We start from the raw sequence: 24,385 nt of genomic DNA on the forward strand, positions 1-24,385 counted from the left end.
TATCATCATGTGCAACAATAATCAGATGGGTTTCATGTTATTTCCTATATAAAAATGACATCAACACAGAAAATCTGTAATATATGAAGTGGCCCTTTGTGTGAATGAAGGCTGAGACTGTAGTTGGTGTAGCATGGGTAGATTTGCGACCAACCAAGACAAATTTGCATTTGTTTGCATTTATTCATTGTGAGCCATTGTGATAGCAGTTAGCAGCATGACTCACTGGTTACTATAATGATCCTGATTCTGCCATCATAAGTAACTTAAAAAGAAGAGAAACTGTCCCTTCTCCACATCAACCACGAAGCAAGTAAAAAAAAGGAAAGTAATGCGTGGGGAAAGGAGAGTGACAGGAAAGAGGAAAGATACAGAAATATCCACTATATACGGGAGTTTCTGAGAAAAAACAAAAATGCACTTTAAGGCTTATGCATTTGGAAATGCATGGTCTCATACATTACATAAAATTTTGATATCTGCTATATTACAATGACTATACAGACCATTAGGATGTCTAAAGTTCTGGATTGTCAAAATATAGTGCATTGCAGCAAAATTCAGCTTTCTGAGGTTTACCAAAGAACAAGATTATATACTAGGGAAACCTTCTATTTGGATGACTTCAGCTACAGGTGAAGAGTATGGCTGTATCTAGCACTTCTTTTGAATCTATTCAGAAATGATCTTCTTTCATTGGTTATGTAATCCACAATCTGTTGGAGGTCAAAGCTCTCTACTTGTCACAGTTTTTGCATAATAGACGGTACAATACTCCCCCTGTGCAGTATTTGCTGAACAAGCCGTCACTGTGCCAATTTCCATGTGTGCGTATCCTCTGCTGATGGTGTGTTTCTGAACTGTCTTTTCCCAACAAAATATGTGTGGAGCTGGCCCAGCAGCCTGATATTTCCTTTGCTACTGACTACATGCCTAAATACCTGGTATGGGAGGGCTTCCTTTTTTTGAGAAAGGGAATATTGGCAACTTCTGGGTGTGTGGACAGTTCGGGTTAAAAGGCAGAGGGAAACTGTCCCAGGGTGTGGGTTCCTACCCATGCTCCCTTCTACAAGAAGTAGTAAATAATTAAATAAATTGATATAATAGTAATAATAATAATTAATAAATCTAATTCTTAATATGTTGCTGCTCAGGGCAGTGCTTCAGACCCTAGCAAAAAATGGATGCTTCAAGTAGCTGAAAGCATGGATGCAGTGAGAGCATCCATGCTGTTCAGTTGCATTCAGCATTTTAGTGCAATTGTGCTAGTGCTCATATTTCTGGGTCCTCCCCTGCGCTCAAGAAGCACTCTATAATAGTTGAAAAACATTCCTTAAGGCACGGACATGTTTCCGCTTTCATAGAGCACTCTCTCTGACTGCTTCCCCACAGCTGCTTGAAGCCTCCAACCGCATCTCAGTTGGGATTTGAGTTGGTACATTTGGTAAAGGATCATTGCGTGTCTTTCCTCTTACAATCACAAAATATTGCACAACTTGGTTGTGTTGTCTCCAAACACTCCACTGTCTTCCCACTTCCCCACTTTTGTAAAACACCTCTTTATTTTCATTTATTTATACCCTGTTTATATTTAAAGTAGCTATTGCACTGTCCCTGAATATCTACCAGCAGTAGTTGGGGAGGATCTCTTACCTGCCCATTTGCCTGAGCATTAAATACCCAGACTTTATATCCCAACACTTTCTAATACCCCTGCTAACTTGGCAAAGAGGCACCTTTTAATGTGGTGATTCTCTTTATTTAGCAGGGGGAGAGTAACTGGCCCTACCCACCCCCAGCACAAGACCTACAGTGACTGTTGCTGGTGTCTATCTTATGTTTCTTTTTAGATTGTGAGCCCTTTGGAGACAGGGATCCATCTTATTCATTAATTCATTATTATTTCTCTGTGTAAACTGTCCTGAGCTATTTTTGGAAGGGTGGTATAGAAATCGAATTCATCATCATCATCATCATCATCATCATCATCATCATCATCATCTGCTTAAATGCCTATTATAAAACATAAAGTAAAAGTAACGTTGTTCCCTCGAATCAGTGTAGACTCCTGGTGACCACAGAGCCATGTGGTTTTCTTTGGTAGAATACAGGAGGGGTTAACCATTGCCATCTCCCTTGCAGTTTGAGATGATGCCTTTCGTCACCTTCCTATATCGCTGCTGCCCGATATAGGTGTTTCCCATATTCTGAGAAACATATGAGTGGGGATTCGAACCAGCAACCTCTTGCTCGTTAGGCAAGTCATTTCCCTGCTGTGCCATTAGGCATCTAAAAAAATCAAAAACGTCTTGCAGTTAAAACATAGATGAAACATCATAATGGATTCAAAAGCAGTATCCATCTCCTTAGCCGCTTTATGTTGCACAGTTCTCCAGCAGTCCTTCTGGTAAAATATCTGTTAGCAAAAAGAGAGAGTCACACATTAAAACAAAATGAATGGGAAATATAATGCAATGTCTTCCTTAGTGTGGATTTCCTGTTTCATTTTCTGTGGTAATTTAGAATGAAAATAGACTAGATCAGCATCTGGAAGAGCCCTTTATAAACATGAATGAGAATTGGGGTAGCACTGTGGGTAAGAGACTAAGCTATATGTCAGTATGTCTCTGGTTCAGATTTCACCTCTGCCATGAAATCTCTATTGTGGCCTTAGGCAAGCTGTTCTCTCTCGGCTGCACCCCCTCATCTGCAAAATGGGGCTAATAATATTCACCTTACAGACTTCTTGTAAGGATCACAACAAGATACTAGATGCTTTGGACACCTAGAGGCATTATGCATATAACAGGTATTAATAATACTATAATTGCAGTAACACAACAAATATTGATTGCTATTTAGAATCTTTGATAGAATGACCCCTGGTAACTGAGCAAAGAGGCACCTTTTTAAAGTGGCAATTCTCTCTATTTAGCAGGGAGAGAGCAACTGGCCCTATCCAGCTCCAGCACAGTAGTCTTCCAATGACTGTTGCTGGTCTCTGTCTTGTGATTCTTTTTAGACTGTGAGCCCTTTGGGAACAGGAATCCATCTTTTATTATTTCTCTATGTAAAGCTGCTTTGGGAACTTTTGTTGAAAAGTGATATAAATATTCGTAGTAGTAGTAGAATATGAGGAAAAGGACTGACTATAATGATTATTGATAAGGAGATGGGCTATTTATTATTTTTATGAATGTGTATATACCACTATTTATTCATGGTTGAGATTCAAGTTAATGATGCACATATGTTACACATGAGGAGCAGTTTTCACTGATCTCCCTTTCCCTCTGAAGCCCACTATGCCTCCCAAAAATCTGTCCCTGAGGGTCACTGATTAGGAGTCGGCTTCAAAGAGAAGGGGAGATCAGTGAAAATTCCTATTATTTATTTATTTATTTATTTACATTTATATCCTGCTCTTCCTCCAAGGAGCCCAGAGTGGTGTACTACATACTTAAGTTTCTCCTCACAACAACCCTGTGAAGTAGGTTGGGCTGAGAGGGAAGTGACTGGCCCAGAGTCACCCAGCTAGTATCATGGCTGAATGGGGATTTGAACTCGGGTCTCCCCGGTCCTAGTCCGGCACTCTAACCACTACCCCACACTGGCTCTCCTTAGTGATGCACAGCATCAGTCTGGATGTCAGACCATGTTTCTTCAAGTTTTAGTTATAAGAAAAGAACACATCAGCAAAGTTCTTCATACTAGATGCATGCATCTGTTGATCACCAAACTGGCAAACCTGTTAAATTTTAACAATGGCATTCAGACTGTCTACATTGCACAAAATCTTACCTCTCCTCACTTGCCTGGCAGTAGCAGCAGTGTCACTGCTGAGGAGGACTAGGGTGGCTCTCTGTCAGCCACAGCTGAGGAGCTGCACTGAATCATGGAGGGTAACTGTTCCCCACATTCAGCCCAGCTTGTCTTCCGATATCCTGCCAAACCAATGCACACTTTGTTAGTTCAAAATAATAACCACAACAGTAATGACAAATGATAATTCTCCACTTTATTTCAGGACGATAATTAATACATAAGGAACTGTTCAGGCTTTGAACTAAGAAAATGGTGCATAAAGTTTCTTGGTGGAGTTCTGGGGGGAAAACAAACAAACCATAAGGAAATATGGAAGTATCCCACTTTTCTGCTACCAGTGTATTTGAAACTTCAGTCCTGTCAGCTGTGGTGTTAGCTGTAGAAGGTAAAGATTTTTCTCTAATTTGCTCTTCTCTGGCTGTTTCCCTTCCTTTTCACAGAATGAAGAAAGATAAATGCTCCTGCAAATATCCAATACGATGGAGTCTCTTGATCTTGTTTGTAACAGTATGGCTACTCTGGCTATTGAAACTTCTTAGAGTTGAGCAACTGTTATTCCCTCACAAAGATCTTTACTTTGTAGAACCCTTTTTGAGCACCTCATCATTTGTGAAAAACAAATACACCCATCTTGAAAAAGGAACCCAGCATTACATTAACTGCTCCTCCATTTACAATCTAGACCCTGCAGAGATAGGCAAGTCTTTGGAGATAAAGAGAAAAGAGATTGTTGATTTAGAAGATGAAGATGTTGTAGCAATGGCTAGTAACTGTCAGATATACCGTAAAATTCGAGAATATCATCTAAAGCCTGTCTCTTTGGAAGAGGAAAAATTTCCACTGGCTTATTCTCTGGTTGTTCACAAAGATGCCGTAATGGTTGAAAGGCTCATCCATGCAATATATAGTCGTCAAAATGTTTACTGTATCCATTATGACCAAAAGTCATCTAGCACTTTCAAACATGCTTTGGACAATCTAGCCAAATGTTTCCCCAATATTTTCATTGCATCCAAATTGGAAATGGTGGAATATGCTTATATTTCAAGACTCCAGGCAGACTTGAATTGTTTGTCTGACTTGCTTAAGTCTTCTGTTCAGTGGAAGTATGTAATCAATTTGTGTGGCCAAGACTTTCCTCTGAGGTCAAACTTTGAGTTGGTATCTGAATTTAAGAAATTAAATGGAAGAAACATGCTGGAGACAGTCAAGCCAAGCAGCAGCAAAAGGGAACGGTTTACCTTTCGCTATGAACTTCAGAAAATGCCTTATGAATACATGAAGATGCCTGTGAAAACCACTGTCTCTAAAGACCCCCCACCCCACAATATTGAAGTTTTTGTAGGCAGTGCCTATTTTGTTCTATGTCGAGCTTTTGTACAGTATGTCCTTGAAAGCTCCCTTGCTCAAGATTTTTTGGAATGGTCCAAAGATGCTTATTCCCCTGATGAACATTTCTGGGCAACCCTTGTGCGTGTACCTGGAACACCTGGAGAGATTTCAAGGTCAGCTCAAGATATCACAGATCTTCAGAGCAAAACCCGTTTAGTAAAATGGAATTACCTTGAGGGCCATCTCTATCCACCCTGTACTGGTACACATCTCCGCAGTGTGTGCATCTATGGAGCTGCAGAACTGCGATGGCTTATCAACTATGGGCACTGGTTTGCCAATAAATTTGACTCAAAAGTGGATCCAGTTTTAATAAAATGTTTGGCAGAAAAACTTGTGGAACAGCAAAAGGAATGGGTTAGTTTGTCTGCTGAAAATCTTTTTATACACAGGACATTTACAGATGTCTCATGACAATATAGTATACCCATCATTAGACCTTTGTTAGTAGTTGTTTTTATATATGATACTGCTGGAATGAGCCACATCACTCACCACATGTCCATCTATAAGCAACTCACTGGTCTAGCTTGATGGAAGCCAGAGTGCATCTAAAAGGCAAGGTGTTCTATATGAACTGTCACTGCTTAGGGCCTTAGAGCAGAGATGGGAACAGAAAAAGCCAAGGGTAATGGATAAGGCAGTAGCAGCTGGTGAGTGCAGCTCGGGGGGTGAGGGGGGAATACAACTTTAAACAGTGGTGAACTCGCCCACTGTTGTTACTTGCTATGCTCTATGTAGCAGTGGTGGTGGCCAACTCTGTATCCTGCAAAGAGGCTGCTTCTGCTCAGTTGGCCTCCATGCATGTGTGGAAGACATTTGAGGGGTTAGTATGGCAGGTTTGTGCCATGCTTACCCCTCAAGTGGCCTTCACATGGCTGTCACTGCAGTGTAGAGCATATGGGTAGCGATGGTGGATAGGTTCGCCACCATTTAAAGTTGCATTTCCCCACCTTCACCATGACCCCGGAGCAGCATTCACCAGTCACTCCTGGGATAAGGACATCCAATAGCAAAGCAAGTCAAGATTAGAAAGGCTGAGTTTAGGTTGGCTTAATCCAGTGGCTTTCAGACTTCTTGAAGTAGTACCTCCTCTCCAAACATACTCTATCTTTCTCTCATTAGCAACCCATATCCTTGACCAGTACAAATGATTGCTGCATGCAGTCATGTACATGCAGCTTCTTGCTGTGTGTAGGGACCTATGGAATGGGGTATTAATCTAATGTTGTCATTAGAAGAGGAAAGGGACAAGCTAGTTCTGACCTCCCTTAAACCCTTTCTCAGGAAAGCCTCATTAGAAGTTCTTTCCAAATCAGACTGGGATGACATGACAGTGATGAATAATAGTTGCCATGTTTTCTTGGACCTGTGTCTTGTATACATGTGTGCACCTAGTTATGTTTCTGGGACTGAGACACCTAAATAGATTCTGGAGGAGTGGAAGAACTGCTTGGATGCTAAGGGAACCCTTCCCCTTCTGCAGCTTGCTCTGAGCAGCTGAAGAACTAAACAGCTATAAATCTGGTAGAGTGGGCCTAGATTTATAGGCAAGTCAGCAAGCATGAGTAACTATGGATCAGATCAAGATAATGAAATGTCACCAAAGAGTACTCCAAGGGGCAAACAGAGCCAAGAGGCCAAGACTTTTCAAGAGAAAGAAATAAAACAGTAAAAGAATAAGATATGGAGTAGTGGCTGCTAGAGCAGATCTGAAAGCTGTTGAGAGAGGGAGGGAAGAGGAGGAGGAATGACTGATCATGTGGGTACACATCTTTTTTGGGGACTGCAGAAGGAAGGAGGGATTGACAATAATCCCACCTCCCTTGTATGAACGGAATGTTTTCAATTTGCACAAGTGCTCTCCTGAATATTGTCCAATTAAAAAAAAACCACAGGCCATTCACACAACCAAAAACTGTGGTGTTCTTGGGTTTGGGAGCTATGTGTGCTCCCAATTTTCAGTTGTGAGAAAGCCAGGTAGAAGGAAAACCTGAGTAAAAATGATTGTGTGGAAGCAAGGTAGAAGGAAAAGTTACGCAGGTTTTCCTCCTACGTTGCTTCCACACAACCAAAAATTGGAAGCACACACAGCTCCCAAACCCTGGTAGAACACAGTTTCTGATTGTGTGAATGACCTCATTATCTTCTATAAAATCTCCTACTTACAAACTTCTTTTGAATAGGAATTAAGGCCTCTAAGGATCTGTGTCTGCAAGGACACATTTGTGCTATCTGTTTACCCAAGGTTTAAAAAAAACCCACAACATAAAGTGATGGCTTACTGAAAGGAAGGATAATGAGGTAGCTGTTATTTTCCCAGCTGGACTTGACTTTCTCTCCTTAAGGGCAAATCTCTCTGTGCCTTGTCTTTGCCACAATTTTATCTCAGGATAATTGTCCCTTCAGAAAACCAAAATCAGTATATGGTTTTCATAATATTGAGAACCCCTTGATCTTGCTACCTCAAGAGAGAGATCTGTATGCTGGAAAGCTACTGTAGTGTAGTGAACTACAGATCACGAAGTCCCTGGTTTGACTCTTCCCTCTGCCATGAGCACACTAGATGGCCTTTAGCTGTGGCTTTAGGCAAGCCATTCTTCCTCACCTTCAGTCCCCTCGTCTGCAGTATGGTGGGTTAATAATACCTTGCAGGGTTTGTAACAATAACAAGATTATATATGTGGAATGTTTTGAACACTTGAAAGTGCTCCATGTATGTCGAGCATTATTGTAAAACCAGCATTGATTTAAAAAAAAGAGAGGAATTATTAATGGTTAACGTGGAGCCAGTTTCATAGCACCTGTATTCCACATCCATGGGCTGCTGGCAATTGGATGGTGCTCTTCAGAAGTTCAAGAGTGCTTGCCCAGCCTGCAAGCAATTCTTGTCCTGGGTGTGGATGCGTTGTTGTTGTTAAATATACATGGCTTGAAAGCTGGACTCATGGTTGATTAATGCAGGTTCTCTTTGGTTATGTACCTATGTATTGCTACCTACTAACTGCGCAAAGACCAAAATGGTGACACTTGTATTTAGCCGGGGAGAGCAACTGGCCTCATTCAGCTCCACCACACTGTCCTTCCAGTGGCTGTTGCTGATGCCTCCTCTGTGTGTTCTTTTAGACTGGGAGCCCTTTGGGGAAAAGGAACTGTTATTATTTTCTCTTCCTTTCCCCCGCCCCCCATGTAAACTGCATTGAGAATATTTTGTTGTTGTTGAAAAGCAGTGTATTCGTAATCTTGAACTACTGGGCCTGATGTCAGGTATCTTTTTCTTGCAATCAGTGGAATATATGAAGTTTTATAACTCAAATGGGACCAAATGGAAAAGATGTATTGTCAAAAATGCTTGAATGTTCATGCGGGAAGACAATCTCACTGTATTTCAAATGGCATTGTGGTCTGTCATTGTCCTACTTGTGCCATAATCCTATGTAGCATTTTAAAAATGAGTATGAGATCATTCTTTCCTCTCCTTCCCACTTCCCCAAGTAGAATATGACCTGCCCATTGTATAAGTCTGATATTGTTACTTAACACAGACAGATCCCATGCAGTATTAAACCATCACAGAGGAGTCCTTAACTGTTGGAAGGTCTGTGTGCACAACTATGTGCAAAGTAATTCATTGAGTGACAGGAGGCAGTACTTGTTCAGGAGTTTCTTCTGACTTAAGTATGCTTCACATAAACATGAAACTCTGTGGAGGCAACTGCATTTTGATCAGCAGCTGATCTAAATGGCTTGCCGTTCACACTCACTTCAGGGAGCAACTACTACATGGATTCAGTTTCAAGCAACCTCCTGCCTGGTTTTCTTGTAAACTGGATTTTAATGCCAAAGCAGAGTTCCAAAAAGAAGAGGAGGAAGAAGAAGAAGAAGAGCAGAATGATGTGCTGATATTGGTTGTAGGGCAGGTCTGTAGTTGAGAGGTAGTACAGATGCTTTGTATGCTGAATTTGCAAGAGCTTTTCCAGACAGCAGGCTTTACTGCGAGTTTGAATATGCCACCAAAAAACAACACAAAAAGTGGATTTTTAAAACTCTAGACACAAATTGAGCTAAGCTCCAGTGCTCAGAGGGAAACCTGAATTGTGTATGGAATGTTCACCGAGATATTGCACAGACTTCAGGGTAAATCTGGCCAATATGTGAACACACACTCCCCTGCCCCCTCCCAAAGTAAAGTCACCATCTGGGAAAGCTCTCCAGGTTCAACTAAATGCAGTAAAAGAGCACATTCAATCCTCCCCACCGCCCAATTTCTCATGAAGATGCATCCATGGAAATATTCCTTAGCTTGTCCCTTACTGCAGAGCCTATGTGCAGAGTGTTTGTGGGGGCCATATAGCCTCCAGGTCTTTTTCAGTTTGTTAATCATTTCTCATAGCTAATCTGTACTGCTTCAGAATACAGGCAGAGATGGGTGACTAATTGGCTTCTGTTCCCCCCTTATATAAAATGTTTTCCCTGCCCATGGAAAGCTCTGAGAAAAGTGTTCCAGCAAAACCTTTCTCTGATTGTGCTATTTTACTGTACCGAGGGAATGCATCTAATCATGTTATGCCTGTTCTTAAACAGTTGCACTGGCAGCTGCTGCTATGTTTCCAGGCAAGGTACAAAGTGCTGGTTATTGCCTTTAAAGCCTTGAATGGCTTAGGTCTGAGTTACCCGAGAGAGCGTCTTTTTCTACAAGATCCCCACCGCTCATTAAGATCATCAGAAGGGGTTCATCTTTGGATGCCACCAGTTCATCTGGTGGGGAGTTGGGATCGGGCCTCCTCCGTTGTCGCCCCTGGGTTATGGAAAGTCCTCCTCGTGGATAGAAGAGGATTATCTTTCTTGGAGGCCTTCAGGAGAGCAGTAAAGACCCATCTTTTTAGCCTGGCTTTTAATGATATCTAGTTTTAATTTTAATCTGGTTTAAATGTTATCTGATTTTTGTTATGTGTGTTTGATTTTAATGTAAACTGTCATGAGCCACTTTAGGAAGAGTGGTATATAAATATAAATAAATATAAATAAATAAATAAATAATATGGTATTTAGCCTTCATTCCCAAGCACTACATTCTGAGGTACCACATGATTTTCTGAACATGTCAATCAGCCCTTCAAATGCTGAGGAGGGGCCATAGGTTAGAGGCAGAGTGCATGCTTTGCAGGCAAAAAGGTTTAGGTTCCATCCCTGACACTATCAGTTGAAAAGGATCCTGAGTAGCAGGACCAGAAAATATCCCTCCATGAAACTGTGGAGAGTTGCTGCCAGTCAGGATAGGCAGTACAGGGTTAGGTGGACCAGTAGTCTGACTCAGTATACAGCTGCTTAATCTGTTCCTAATTTCATCACTTCGTTAAAGTCTGTTTCTGCTTGATGCAAATTACAGAGTAAGCTTGAAATCATGTAGATAGTATTCCAAGTCTGGAGAACAACATACATATTCTTATGCTTTTCAATATTCTGATTCTCTCTGTACTGCTTGTTTGGAACATTTTTAGCTTCAATCATTTATGTGAACATGCATAAGGTGGAAGAGAAAGCAGAGGAGAGGTGTTTGCAATGCGAGCGAACATTCTGGCTAATGCAAAGTCTGCATTGGTTTTATGAACTTATTGCCTTTGCTTTTCCTAACTGGTTAGGAAGTTTGACTGATGAGACAGAATGTGCCACAGTTCCCCTCACATTTTCGCTTCCAAGTAGGCAGTACAGATTATCAACAGCGCTTGGGTTCATAGTTCATTTCACCACACTGAATGAACTTTCTAATCCCTGATCCCTGTTATGAACTAGGCTGGTCTTTCTTCATCTACAGCTCAGGATCTTGTCATGTGTCCATTTTTATGCCAACATTAAAGTGAACTGTTGTTTTCATTTAATGTACCATCATGTCTTTTCTGTAAATGGTCTCAAATTAGTGCTACATGAAATGAGAAGAAATTACAGTTGGGCTGAACTAATTGCCAGTGGTATGTCAGCAGGTTTCTGAAAGCAGAATGGCTTTTGCACTTACATTTTAAGCTCCTAAAGCACAGGTTCTTAAGTCCCATCATCATCATAAGCAGCACAAAGTGAAGAGAGTGACTTTAGGAACATAGAAAGCTGCTTTATACTGAGTCAAGCCATTGGTCCATCTAGCTCAGTATTGTCTTTTTGCATGTACGTATGCAGGTGCTCTTCCCAGAGCACCCCCATCCCTAAAGGGGATATCTTACAGTGCTCATACATGGTGTCTCCCATTCAAATGCAGACCAGGGCAGACCCTGCTTAGCAAAGGGACAATTCATGCTTTCTACCACAAGACCAGCTTTCTGACCCCATCCAAAATAATATTGCCAACTTTGTTTCTGGCAGCCTCCTTTGCATGGGAAAACTACATCCCAGGCTTCAGTGGGTGTTGTTCAGTGAACTACATCCCAGGCTTCAGTGGGTGGATGAGAAAAGTTTTCACATGATGAACTGCTGCTGCTTGAGCTGTTAAAATAGTAGGAAACCTGCCTGGAAAAAAAAGTTAGCTATTTATCTCTCAGCTCTATCAAAGATAGATGGTGGCTGGTCTATGGGGGCGGGGGGAGAATGACCGTATGGGTTACAGCATCTCTGAGATTAGGGTGCTTGTAGCTATGTTGGTCCTACAGAATAGGTGAAATAGTATTTGTATTGGACCAATCAGAACAAATGGTCCCTCTTTTTAAAAAAATCACATTTAATCTGTTTTGTGTCTTTCACTGAACTCTAGAACTAACAATCAATGCAAAAAGTGGGCAAAATGTCCCTTTGGTACACATTAGAGAACACATACATTTAGACTGCATACACACTGGAGAAGGCAGAAAGATGATTTGTACCTCTGCCCCCCCCCCTTTTTTTTTTTGTAGAGTGGCCCATCTCAGAATTTAAGGGCCCCTAAGCATCATCGGTAAACTGGAAATTTCTTTACCTTTCAAAAAATTTCATAATATCTTTTCTATCTTTTTTGCTCATAGGTGTTATTTATACTCTGGATACAAAATTAATGTTAGGGCATATGAATGCCTTGCAGTTAATATGCCTAAAACTACAAAAGACTGACTAGCAAACACTCATATCCCATGGAAAGGTAAGCCAATTAGATATCTGAGAATTTGAATTATGCAGGATTTAGATAACCTCAAAAGCTTTGTGCATCACTTTACACTTGCCAACAGTGAACCACAGGAGAGCTGGTCTTGTGGTAGCAAGCATGACTTATCCCCTAAGCTAAGCAAGGTCCATCCTGGATGCATATGAATGGGAGACTAGAAGTGTGAGCAGTGTAAGATATTCCCCTCGGGGGATGGAGCCACTCTGGGAAGAGCAGAAGGTTTCAAGTTCCATCCCTGGCTTCTCCAAGATAGGGCTGAGAGAGATTCCTGCCTGCAACCTTGGAGAAGCCGCTGCCAGTCTGTGAAGACAATACTGAGCTAGATGAATCAAAGGTCTGACTCAGAATATGGCAGCTTCCTATGTTCCTATGCCATTTTGTTGCCCACTCACCCAGTTTGGAGAGAGCCTTTTGGAGCTCCTCACAATCTGTTTTGGATTTCACTACCTTAAATAGTTTGGTGTCATCTGAAATTTGGCCACATCGCTACTTACCCCAACTTCTAGACAATTTATGAATAAATTAAAAAGCACCGGTCCGAGTACAGATCCCTGGGGGACCCCACTTCATACTTCCCTCCATTGTGAAAACTCTCCATTTATACCTGCTCTCTGTTTCCTGTCCTTCAACCAGTTAGCAATCCACACATGTACTTGTCCCCTTATCCCATAACTGCTACGTTTTCTCAGGAGTCTTTGATGAGGAACTTTGTCAAAAGCTTTTTGGAAGTCTAGATATACTATGTCAACTGGATCACCTTGATCCACACACCTGTTGACACTCTCAAAGAACTCCAAGAAGTTAGTGAGGCAAGATTTACCTTTGCAGAAGCCATAGTGGTTCTCCCCCAGCAGGGCCTGTTCTTTTATGTGCTTAACAATTTTATCCTTGAGGATGCTTTCCATCAATTTGCCTGGAACAGACATTAAGCTAACTGGCCTGTAATTTCCTGGATTGCCCCTGGATCCCTTGAAAATCCGTTACATTTGCTACTTTCCAGTCCTCCAATACAGAGCCTGACTGTAGGGATAATTTATATATTTTTGCAAAGAGTTTGGCAGTTTCACATTTGAGTTCTTTAAGGACATTTGGATGGATGCCATCTTGCCCTGGCAATTTGCTAGTTTTTAATTTTTCCAGACAGTTTAGAACATCATCTCTTGTCACTTCTATCTAACTTAGTTCTTTAGCCTCTGTCCCTGAAAAGCCTGGTTGAGGAACAAGTATATGCTCAGTATCCTCTGCCGTGAAGACGGTCTCAAAGAATTCATTTAGCTTCTCTGCAACCTCCATATCCTCCTTAATAATCCCTTGTAGTTGGGTTAAATTGTCTAATTTTATTTGAATGTGGGAAGATAGACAGAAGACGATAATTTTGTGTTGAATTTGAGCTTTTTTCTTAATTTCTGGAATGACAAGATAATATTCAACCTTTTCATTCATTTGGTGTAATCTAATGTAGTTGAAATATAATCGTGTTTTTTCCTGGGTGTTGTTTTTTTTGTTTGTTAATTTGTTTGTTGTTTGTTAGGCTAATGAATGATACCTGTGTGCTTGCCTAATGATAGATATTTCTGTTTGTGAAAAATCGAAAAGTATAAGTAAGCACAATCTCTTTTCTAACTTAGACATTCTTGCAATTTTATTTGCTGAGAACCTCCAAAAGAAACAAGTACAAAGCCTGCACACAACAGAATCACAAGACAAATCTGACTCAATGAAAACATTTTTGAGAAATTAGCCAGCAAACCTTCCCTGAATGGAGCTATGCAGGATGTGGTGACAGATACTTCTTATTCAGTACAAGTCATGGCACATGGTAGCCGCTTTGAAAATGCTATCATAAGTTCTCTCTGAATGAGCATTCCCCCCCCCCCCGAGCTGAGATAAAATGCCCGTTTCTGAGAATAACTATTGTGTAGAGAACATTATGCTGTTCTGCAACATTTGCTAAATATTGACCTAGTTCAGGATTCTACTTGGAAATTGTTATAGAAAATAATTGTAAATGCCAAAATAAATCTGATGTGACTGTAATGTTGCCTACAAGTATATGTCAATTTTCCTTTCTATCGTTTTATACAGAAATGAATTGAATAGGAACCTTGCTTTGCTATAGGTCAAAATCCAGATATCACTCCTTTACAGTGCTGCCCTAAAACCTACTCCTCACATCATCAGACCATATAAGGTTCCCTTGATCTATCACTTGAGAAATCACTGCTCTAATGTTTGAGTGATAAAGATGCAGAATTTCAAGGGTTCTTTGGACCACTTGGAAATAGACAACTGAAGACACAGAGCGGAGATTTTCTCTATTCCTTGCTGTCCACCCCCCCATGCATTACTCTAGTAGGAGGAGCCTCTGAGGGCTACAAATGTACATCTTGTATTTAGAGGAATACAACAGGGGACGCCCAACAACTGTCGTCGTCATCATCATCTCATGCAGTGGCAGCCAGCTGTTCAGACCAGGAAGCTAAATGGCTGCCGCTATGGGGGAAATGTGCAATTTCCCTTTTTGGATATCAAATCAGCAGTGCAGAAGACAGATGCATTAATCACTCCTGCATCTGCTTTATCCACTAACCATAATGTCTAATGCCACCATCAGAGGAACCAGCTTAGGTACCATTGAGGCAAATGGCAAATTCTCACTGAAGTTACTAGAGTTCTCTAACAAAGGATATAAAAGCTTGCAACTCCCTTTGAAATCAATGAAAAATTCTTTATTGTCTTCCAAGAAGTAAAATGAAGCTTAGGAAACATTTGCCAGCAAAATAATTGCTTTGAAAAGAAGATGCGAGTACACTCACAAAATGGCAATTCTGGCTCACAATGCAAATAAAATATGTCTCGTGTGGTGGAACAAGAAGAAAAAATAGAGCATAATGCTTTGATGATGGAATACAAGGATTACTAAATGGAAGATTAAAGAAGAACACATATTTTCATATTGAAAAGAACAGAGTCTTCTTCCTGGTTGGCGAGAATCTTTAAGGACAGCCTTGTTGAAATGTGCTCTTTGAATCAGAAATTGGACCCAGGAAAAATGGGTTTAAGGAGATGAAAGGTAGCAGCTCCAGTACTTCACGGTGCATCTGCAATGCAACTTAGCTTTAAGTCCCACAGTGGCATTTGTGAATGCTTTTAGTATACCTTCAAGAGATCTGAAAGGAAATGACTTCTGCAGAATTGTAATTTACAGGTCTTCACTAAGGCAGTCCTGGGAATCTCAACTTCCTTTTTTAAAAAGTCCCAGACTTTTGTGTTTCTGAACATACAGGCTGACATGATGTGCAGCAGTATGGAGATGCTGCACACCACGCTGGGGCTGCCTTACGCATCTGCAGCAGCCCCAACACAATGTGTGCAGCATTTCCATACTGCTGCACATCATGTTGGCCTGTATGTTCAGAAACACAAAAGCTTGGGATTTAGGAGGAGGAGGAGGAGGAGGAGGAGGAGATCAGGGCTGCTGCAGACCTGTAAGGCAGCCCCAACACTGTAGAGAACTCACAGTTGTGCAAATAATGCTTCTCCAGTTTCCCCCGTTATTGCGAATGGGAACATAGGAAGCTGCCTTATACCAAGTCAGCTCATCAGTCCATCTAGCTGTCTACACAGCCGGGCAATGGCTTCAATTGGGGTAGTGCTTCTTGTGCAGCCACACTTTCTCTACAGCACCAGGACTGCCTTATGGGTCCACAGCAGCCCCAACCTGGTACACAGAGGCTCCGTACTACAGCACAGCACATTGGCCACAGACAGCAACTGATGAAGGCTCTATAAACCAGAATATCCATTGATATTGAAGCAGAGGTCCTCTGTTCAGTTTTTGTTCCTCTGCTCTACATGTTTAGAGGCCTCTAACCTCCCACACGTAAACTAAATGTGACATCAATATGCCATAGTCTTCCCCCTTTTTTTAGTTGTAGGGGAGGGGGGGGTGATCCAGGTCTGAATGACGGCGTGGGTGGATGTGGGTGTGTGTGTGGGGGGGTAAATATTAACTGCCCATGCTGGTTTAAAATCCTAGCCACCCTCCCAAAGCTGCAGTTTGTCATAAAAATTTAAGAAGTGGCCTGCTGGATCAGATTGAAGCTCCATTTAAGCCAGCATCCTGTTCCCCACAGTGGCCAAACACACTACAAACACTTGATCTTAGCCAAAAGGCTGAGAAGCCTATGGGAAGCCCAGGTTTAGGCAAATGGCCTTTTTTCATTGTTGTTGGTATTCAGAGGCATCCTGCAGTGCCCTAGGAGGAAATCTCCTGGGCAAGGAAGTATTGATACCCACAGGGGCTTCACTCCTTTAGTAAATGGCAGCTTTGAGGGAGGTGAAATTTTTGTCAGGACCACAGCATTGGGGAGTCAGTATATAGACCTCCACACACCTTACACTACAGTTCTGATCTGAACTGAGGGCCTCACATGGTTATTTCTTTTAATGACAGGTTACTTGTTCAAAGTATCATGTTTAAAGGAGCATATAACTCACCATAATTTTCATAACTGGAGGTTCACATGTGAGGTTAACATTTACAGATTTTGAACTAATTCCTTTGTGTTGAGATCTGGAAACTTGGCCCAAGTTTGCAAAATTATTAAGGATAAGATAGGAAAATTGTGTGTTTCTCAAGATATGGGCTTGATTAAGACCTCAGATTTCTCTGATTTAACTAAAAGAAGACACAGGTTAAAGAACTACTTGTTTGATTTGCTGACACCTTCACTGCATAAGGCCTTTGCAGCTGTATCATTATTTCTTGCATTATTTCTATCCTACGCTTCCTCTAAGCAGTTCAAGCCAGCAGACAAGGGTCTCTTCATCCAGTCCATCCTCCTAACATATGTAGGGTAGGTAAGGCTAAGAGACACAGAGGCAGTTTGCACAATCATAAACTGGGTAGGAGATGAGTCCTACCCAGTTTCAGGAACTGGATGCACTTCCGTTGTGTGATCGTGTGTTAGATAACAAGGCAGGAGGTGGGGAGTTTGATCATCAGTCAAGCCGCATCTGGGTAGGACAAGCACACCCTACCCAGATTCAGTCCCCAGATTTTTATGACATCTGTGGAAAAATCATTGTACCCAGCTGGGGACTGATAGATGATCAAGCTCCCATCTTCCTAACTTTTAAAAATCTAACACAATTGCAGAACTGGAATGTACCCAGCTCTCAAGAATGGCTATGACCCATCTCTTACCCAGGTTATGGTTGTGTGAACAAGACTAGTGACTGGCCCAGGGTTACTGAATGAGCTTCATGATTAAATGGGAATTGAACCTGGGTCTCTGCTCTTAATCCAAACACTCTAACCGCTACACCATACTAGGTTCTGAATTTTATGCTTGAAAGTTTTATGATTGCAAACAATTCATCCTCAGTTTGTGGGTGGAAAACTCCAGCTGAGCAACAATTTTGTATTTCTGAGTACAAGAAATAGACAGTGTTTATGTGTTATATGATCCAACCCCATGATCATTTTGGTTGTCTTTTTCTGTGCCTTTTCTAGCTCTACATTATCCTTAAGGCATATTGACCAGAACTATGCACAGTATTCTAAATACGTTTGCAACATAGATTTCTATAAGGGCATTACTATATTGGCAGTTTTACTTTCCGTCCTTTTCCTAATGATCCCTAGTATGGAATTAACCTTCTTTATAGCTGCCACAAACTGGGTCAACATTTTCAGTGAGCTATCCATCATAACCCCAAGATCCTTTTCCTGGTTGGTCACTGCCAGCTCAGACTCCATCAGTATATACTTTATGTGAAGTAGGGATTTTTTGTCCTGATGTGCATCACTTTACACTTACTTACACTGAACTACATTTGCCATTTTAAAGCCCATTCACTTGAGTAGGAGAGATCCTTTGCAATCCTTTTTGTTTTTGTTTTTACCACCCTGAATAATTTGGCACCGTCAACAAACCTGGCCACCTCACTGCTCACCCCTAACTCCAAATAATTTACAAATAAGTTAAAAAGCACCAGTGTCAGTGGTACTGGAGAGAGAGGTTTCAAATCCTTTCTCAACCTAACACTTCTCACAGGACTATTGAAAATAAAATGGGAGAATCTCCACATACCCCAAGATACATGGAGGAAGAGCAGGATAGACATATGGTTGGTTTTTAATTGGTTTTTAAAATATATAATTTAAGACTTGTTTGTATATTTAAAAATGTATAAAGCCCTTCCTTGCTGACTATAGACATCTGGATGGACAGTCATCTGTTGGAGATGCTCTAGCTCTGGATTTCCTGCATTGAGTAGGGAGTTGGCCTCGATGGCCTACGAGGCCCCATCCAACTCTCTGATATTGAGTTGGTCTAGATGGCCTACAAGGCCAACTCTATGATATTTAGTTGGTCTAGATGGCCTACAAGGCCCCCTCCAGCTCTATGATACTATTATTTTAAAGGAGTAGATGGAAAAATAAGGAAATATTAGACAAAAGGTTACCTCTTGTTCATTCTGTAAATTGAATAAAGCATGCCATGTCTTTATTCTTCATCCTACTATCAAGCAGTACGATGGAGAAATATAAGGAGGGATGCCCACAAGAATGGCTTCTTTGTGGGTGCGAGGCAAGCTGGGTGGATTGGCTTCTCATAGGTGCAAGGCAAACTGGGTGGATTGGCACAAGGACTGATCCAAATAGCTCTTTGTAGGTTGCAAGGGAGCATATGGAATGCTCAGTGGGGTCCCAAGTATAGCATACGAGGGAAAGCGAAGGTAGTTGGTTGGAGTTCCAAGTATAGCACATGGTGGAGTATAATAATAATAATAATAATAATAATAATAATAATAATAATAATAATAATAATAATAATAATTTTAAAAAAAATCGATTTCTATACCGCCCTTCCAAAAATGGCTCAGGGCGGTTTACAAAGAGAGGAAGCACACTGGGACATGGAACTGGGGATACTTATATCCCAAAATGTGCCTTGGGTGTTGTAGAGATCAGTCACTGAACAGCCCCTCCTTCCCCTAAAAAGTGAAGCAAAGTGTACCCTGTCCTGACTGACAGGCGGTGACCTCTAGGGATCAGCCACTCTGCACATGGTGGGTGGGACCTAGAGGGCCATCAGGCAGGAAGAGAAGTGTGTCTTTGTTTAGAAGCAGCTAGGCAGGAGGTGAGGGAGAATGGGCAGAAAGCTTAGTGAGGAGCAATGGAGTTTTGCTGCCTCATGGTCAACAGCTAGTCTGGAGAGTTTTCTCATGGAAGGACAGCTGCAGATCCTTGAGAGACAGGATTGCAGGAAACTTGAATTATCCTGGAGTTTAGGGTGAGTTCAAGGGGGAAGGAAGCCAGGGCTTCTAGCTTCTGGAAGTTTAGCCTAGGGAACAGTTTGTTAGTCAGTTTGCGTTAGATTTTTATTTTCCTTTTGTGTGCTCTGTATATCCCTGCAACTGGTCTATTGTTGTTTTACCTAGAATGTAACTAAGCTAAGGAAGCAATAGCCGGTGCCCATCCATCCAGCTAGGGCGTTGAAAGAGTCTATGTAAACTTTAAAGGTGCTTTTGTATTTTCTTACATCCATATTCTTTGCAACTGGGTAACAACAATTTTTAAAGTGTACCACTCCAATATCAGCTGGAGTGCTTTTTGGAAATAACATGCTTTTTGGAAAGAACTGAGTATTTTTACCTGTAACTAAAAGCTGAGAAAGCCTCAGACAAAGACTGTCTCTAGTATTTTGAATAAAATTTATTTTTCCTTTTGTTCTTTGCAAATTTTAACCAGCCTCTTTGAGTGGATTTTTAACTCAGGAAAGGAGGGCTGGGAAGGGGTTTGTTCTGGTGCAAACATGCCTCAATTTGACCTTTCAGTTACCAAGGTTTCTCACCACGTGTAAGCTTGCACATGGAAGGTTTTTGTACTTCTCCAATAGAAAGACAAGGAGAGTATCCCTGAAATTCCACCCAAATCCGTGTGTGTGTGTGTGTAACTGTAATAATTGGGTGGCGGCGGCAGTGAATAAGCTAAGTACAGGAAAGTTTAAAGGAACAGCCTTTGTGAGTGAAAGCATAGGGAGGGAATGATTCAACATTTTTCTCCCCCTCACATGGGCTGGCTGTAAGACAAAGGCTAGGCTAAATCCACTACAGGGGCACATTCCTATTGTCATGCTTTGCTGACTAGAATTGTCTGGGTGGACCTGCACAGAATGCATTGTTACTGATGGTTCTTCCTAAGTATGACAATGTGGAGATTGCCTTTTGTGTGTAAGGCTGTTTGTGATGAAAATCAGAGCATGCAGGTGTGTGAAAGAATATCTGTGCTGGGATGGACTCTCCAATAATCCTAGCAATAGTTTCAATGGGTACACCTCTGTGCCTATGTCATTGACTCATCTCCTCTGTAATGGGGAAATTCACCACTTATCTGTCTTTCTTTTTGCAGGCACAGTCCTTAAGGGGTGTTATCTCCTGTTAAGTGGGGGCGGGGAGTGAGGTGGTTCACTCTAAGTACAGAGTGTCCATGGAAGTGAACTCCATATAGTTAACTCTCGAGTCTACTTAGCTGGGACTCCCATCTGGGGAGAGGGGGTACATCTTATCCCTGTTCCAATTTGCTTTGTTTTCAGCCAAATCCAGGGGCGACTAGCCTACTACCAACTAAGTGGCTTGTCCCCATGTCTACCATAAACTGGGAGCTCACATTCCGGTGCAGCTCCTGAGCATATCCAAAGTGCAGTCTCCAGGCCTGGGGATGCAAGCCAACAGGGAGGCTCTTTGGGAGCCAGGTAGAATAAGCATAGCTGGTAACAAGTGCTTTCCAGTAGCTTGCAGGGACTTCTGGGAAAATCTGGCCAATATGTGAATGCACACCCTCCATTCTGGAGGAGAAGCCAGCTAAAAGCCCCGTCTGGAAATGGGACTTCTGAAGGGAAAATGTTGTTGAAATGACCGTTTGAGGACATCCATTTTGCATTTCCTCCCCTAGAAATTTTCAGGAGAGTTACTCAGTTCCATGGATTCTTCACCCTCTAAGCAACTGTCAGAGCTTTGTCCCATTGAATTGGTCACAGACTCCTACTGCTCTCTCTCTACTGTTAAGGAGTCCATTGGAGGTGTAAAAGCTCCCTGCTTCTCTGTAGTTTCCTGGCATTGCAGTTTTTCCACCCCAGTTCACTGCTTTTATCTTCCCTATTTTTCACCCCCCTTCTGTCTTCCCTATGTTTCTTTACTTCTTCACTCTGCGGTTTCTGAAAAGGAGGACAGGGAAGCATAGATGCACTAAGCTGGCTTTGCACACTTTCTTTCTGCTTCTGGAAGCTGTAAGAGAGTGTGACACTGTTGCCTAGAATGTCCTCAAATAGCCACAGTTTCTTCCTGCAGAGGGAACAGGCAGGAAGGGGGAAACACACATTATCTGTAAGGAAGGGGGAAACACACATTATTTGCATTACAACAATGCAAAAAAGAGTGAGAGAGTGATGCTCAAATTATAGGTGAAAGGTAGAGAGGGGTTTTAATGAAATCCATAGTCCCCATGCCTGACTCCCCCTCTTTTGCAAAATCATGTCCACCTGTAGCCTTATAAGCACAGCAGATAGGGAGCCAGGCCCCTCTGTAATTCAAGCACTGGACGGCAGCATCTCGCTTTGCTGACTTTTATATCTGCCATGTGTATTCCTTCTTCGCCCCTATTTAACCTCTTTGTAATTAGCAAACAGGGAGGAGGAGGAACTTGGATAAGCAAATAGGGCCATTGGAAGGGTTGCCAACTCTGTTTGTTGCCTGTGACCGGTTGATTAACTAACAAGAGTGAGAACAAATCAGGATATCGAACCACAATTTGATCCTGATCTGATATTCTGCTTTCTTATCTTGTTTCATAAATCTCTATTCCCCAGGTTAACCCCTAAGGCAGAACTACAGTTCTTTCTTAAAGTGAAAATGGACACTTTCACTCTTTTCTGCTCCCATGGAGAGGAGAGGAGGGGGAGTGCATGAGCCCACTGCTCTCAAAGACTTGTTCTGGTAGTAGGAAACCCTGGTTTTCTGTGACATCTGACCCTGGCCAGTGAGTGCAGTCTCAAGTGCTAAAGTTGCATGGCTGAAATCTGTTACCACTTATATTAGTAAACCTTATATGAATAGTCCCTTAACATCCATGATAGTAAAAAGAGGCAGTTCACACATCCAGTTGTGAATCCCTAGGGTGGCTCGCACAATGATTATTAGGGTAGGAGATGCCTTCTACCCTAATTTGGGAGCTGCACATGCTACCAGTTTCTGGTTATGAGTGTAAAAACGAGGTTGGAGGCGGGGATCTTGCTCATGTGCTAAGCCTCAGCTGGGTAGGAGGGTTTTACCTCCTACCTTGTTCTGAAACTTGGAAGGGGATTTGGGTAGGGCATGCACATCCTACCCACCTGAGAGTTTAGCACGTGCACAGGATCTTCACCTCCAACCATGTTATACAATCACAGACAATCAGAAATCGGTAGTGTACGCAGCTCCTGAACATGGGTAGGATGCTTGCCCTACCGGAGTTCTGATTATGATAACAGTCCTACTGAGTATTGACTAATCAGCTGATGACATCTAGAATGATGTGTGTGATGCAGCTCACAGAAAGCAATTTATAGTTGCAACAGCTATCTAAAAAAAGAGCTGGCTTTTATATTTTACAGCTTGAATATTACATGTCTGCCTGTCTCTCCCCCACAAGGATAGCTTTCCTTGAATAAACTTTTGATTCATTCCTATTGATGCTCCTTAGCATATATTCTCAAACAGCACCAAAATGGTAAATAATGGAAGAGCAACTAACATGATATTTATTTCGGGATACAAACAGTTTGTTTTGCTTCAATAATTTATGGAAATGAATCACACTTTGGACATTAGCCTTGGGAAAGTCAGCTCTGCCCATCACCCCATGATAGGTCATTCTGAGGCTTTTTCTCTGTGCTTTTTAATAACACCCCTCCCATATTTGCTTCTTGTTGCAAATGCACACAAAGAGATGCTATTCATCTAGCATTGGACTCTGCAGTGCCTAATGTGCATATTGTTGTCCTTTTTGTTAAGGGCAATGCTGTGAGGTTTTCTGTCCTGATTTGACACTGCAGCACTAACTCATCATCATGAGCAACTTTCCCATGTCTTCTTCATTAATTCTACAGCAGCATACAAGGCACATACAGAGCTGTTTTCCTGATTTCTGAGGAAGGAGAAATTATTTTATTATTTATTTCTTGATTTATATACTTCCCTTCCAAAGATGGCTCAGGGTGGTTTACATTTAAAAAAATAAATTAAAATCAATTAGCAATTAAAATAAAAAACCAATTAAAAGCAAATTAAAATTACAACTACAACTAAAACTAAATATCATCAAAAGCCAGGCTAAAAAGATGGGTCTTTAAGGCTCTCTTGAAGGGCTCCAAAGAAGACAATCCTCTTATATCCATGGGGAGCGTGTTCCACAACCTAGGGGAAACAACAGAGAAGGCCCTATCCCAGGTTTCCACCAGATGAACTGGTGGCACCCAAAGAGAGACCCCTCCTGATGATCTCAATGAGCGGTGGGGATCTTGTAGAGAAAGAGAGGAGTGGAGAGCTGGTCTTGTGGAGACTTGTCCCCATAGCTAAGAAGGGTCTGCCCTGGTTGCATATGAATGGGAGACTTGATGTGTGAGCACTGCAAGATATTCCCCTTAGAGGATGAAGCCACTCTGAGAAGAGCAGAAGGTTTCAAGTTCCCTCCCTGGCTTCTCCAAGATAGGGCTGAGAGAGATTCCTGCCTGCAACCTTGGAGAAGCCACAGCCAGTCTGTGAAGACAATACTGAGCTAGATAGACCAATGGTCTGACTCAGTATATGGCAGTTTCCTATGTTCCTATGTTTCCCATGTAAAGGCAGGTAACCCAGACCTAAGCCATCCAGAGCTTTAAAGGTAATAACCAGCACTTTGTACTTTGCCATATCTGTCAAGGATGAACTTGTCCAGGCCTAAATCTATTTAATGCTTCAGAACTGGCGACAGCTAGTTTTTGTGTCGGGGCCGACTGG

At 41.8% G+C, this 24,385-nt stretch overlaps 1 protein-coding gene across 2 annotated transcripts in view; it reads left to right on the forward strand.

The window, feature by feature from the left end:
• The window catches only part of GCNT4 (glucosaminyl (N-acetyl) transferase 4), a 33,392-nt gene extending 19,022 nt beyond the window's left edge, over positions 1 to 14,370 (forward strand). Inside the window, exons 3-5 of one of the 2 annotated variants that reach the window (XR_008318003.1) lie at positions 4,028 to 4,210; positions 12,204 to 12,316; positions 13,969 to 14,370. Coding sequence is in view for 1 of the 2 variants with exons in the window: in XM_053303957.1 (XP_053159932.1) it covers positions 4,267 to 5,631 (1,365 nt within the window). In the remaining variant the exon portion in view is untranslated. Of the gene's footprint in view, positions 1 to 4,027; positions 4,211 to 4,265; positions 8,160 to 12,203; positions 12,317 to 13,968 lie in introns of those variants that run through there. The other variant, XM_053303957.1, reaches the window with a different exon arrangement.
• Positions 14,371 to 24,385: the final 10,015 nt, after the last annotated feature.

The sequence above is a fragment of the Hemicordylus capensis genome, chromosome 2, assembly GCF_027244095.1.
Source record: "Hemicordylus capensis ecotype Gifberg chromosome 2, rHemCap1.1.pri, whole genome shotgun sequence".
Lineage (NCBI taxonomy): Eukaryota > Metazoa > Chordata > Lepidosauria > Squamata > Cordylidae > Hemicordylus > Hemicordylus capensis.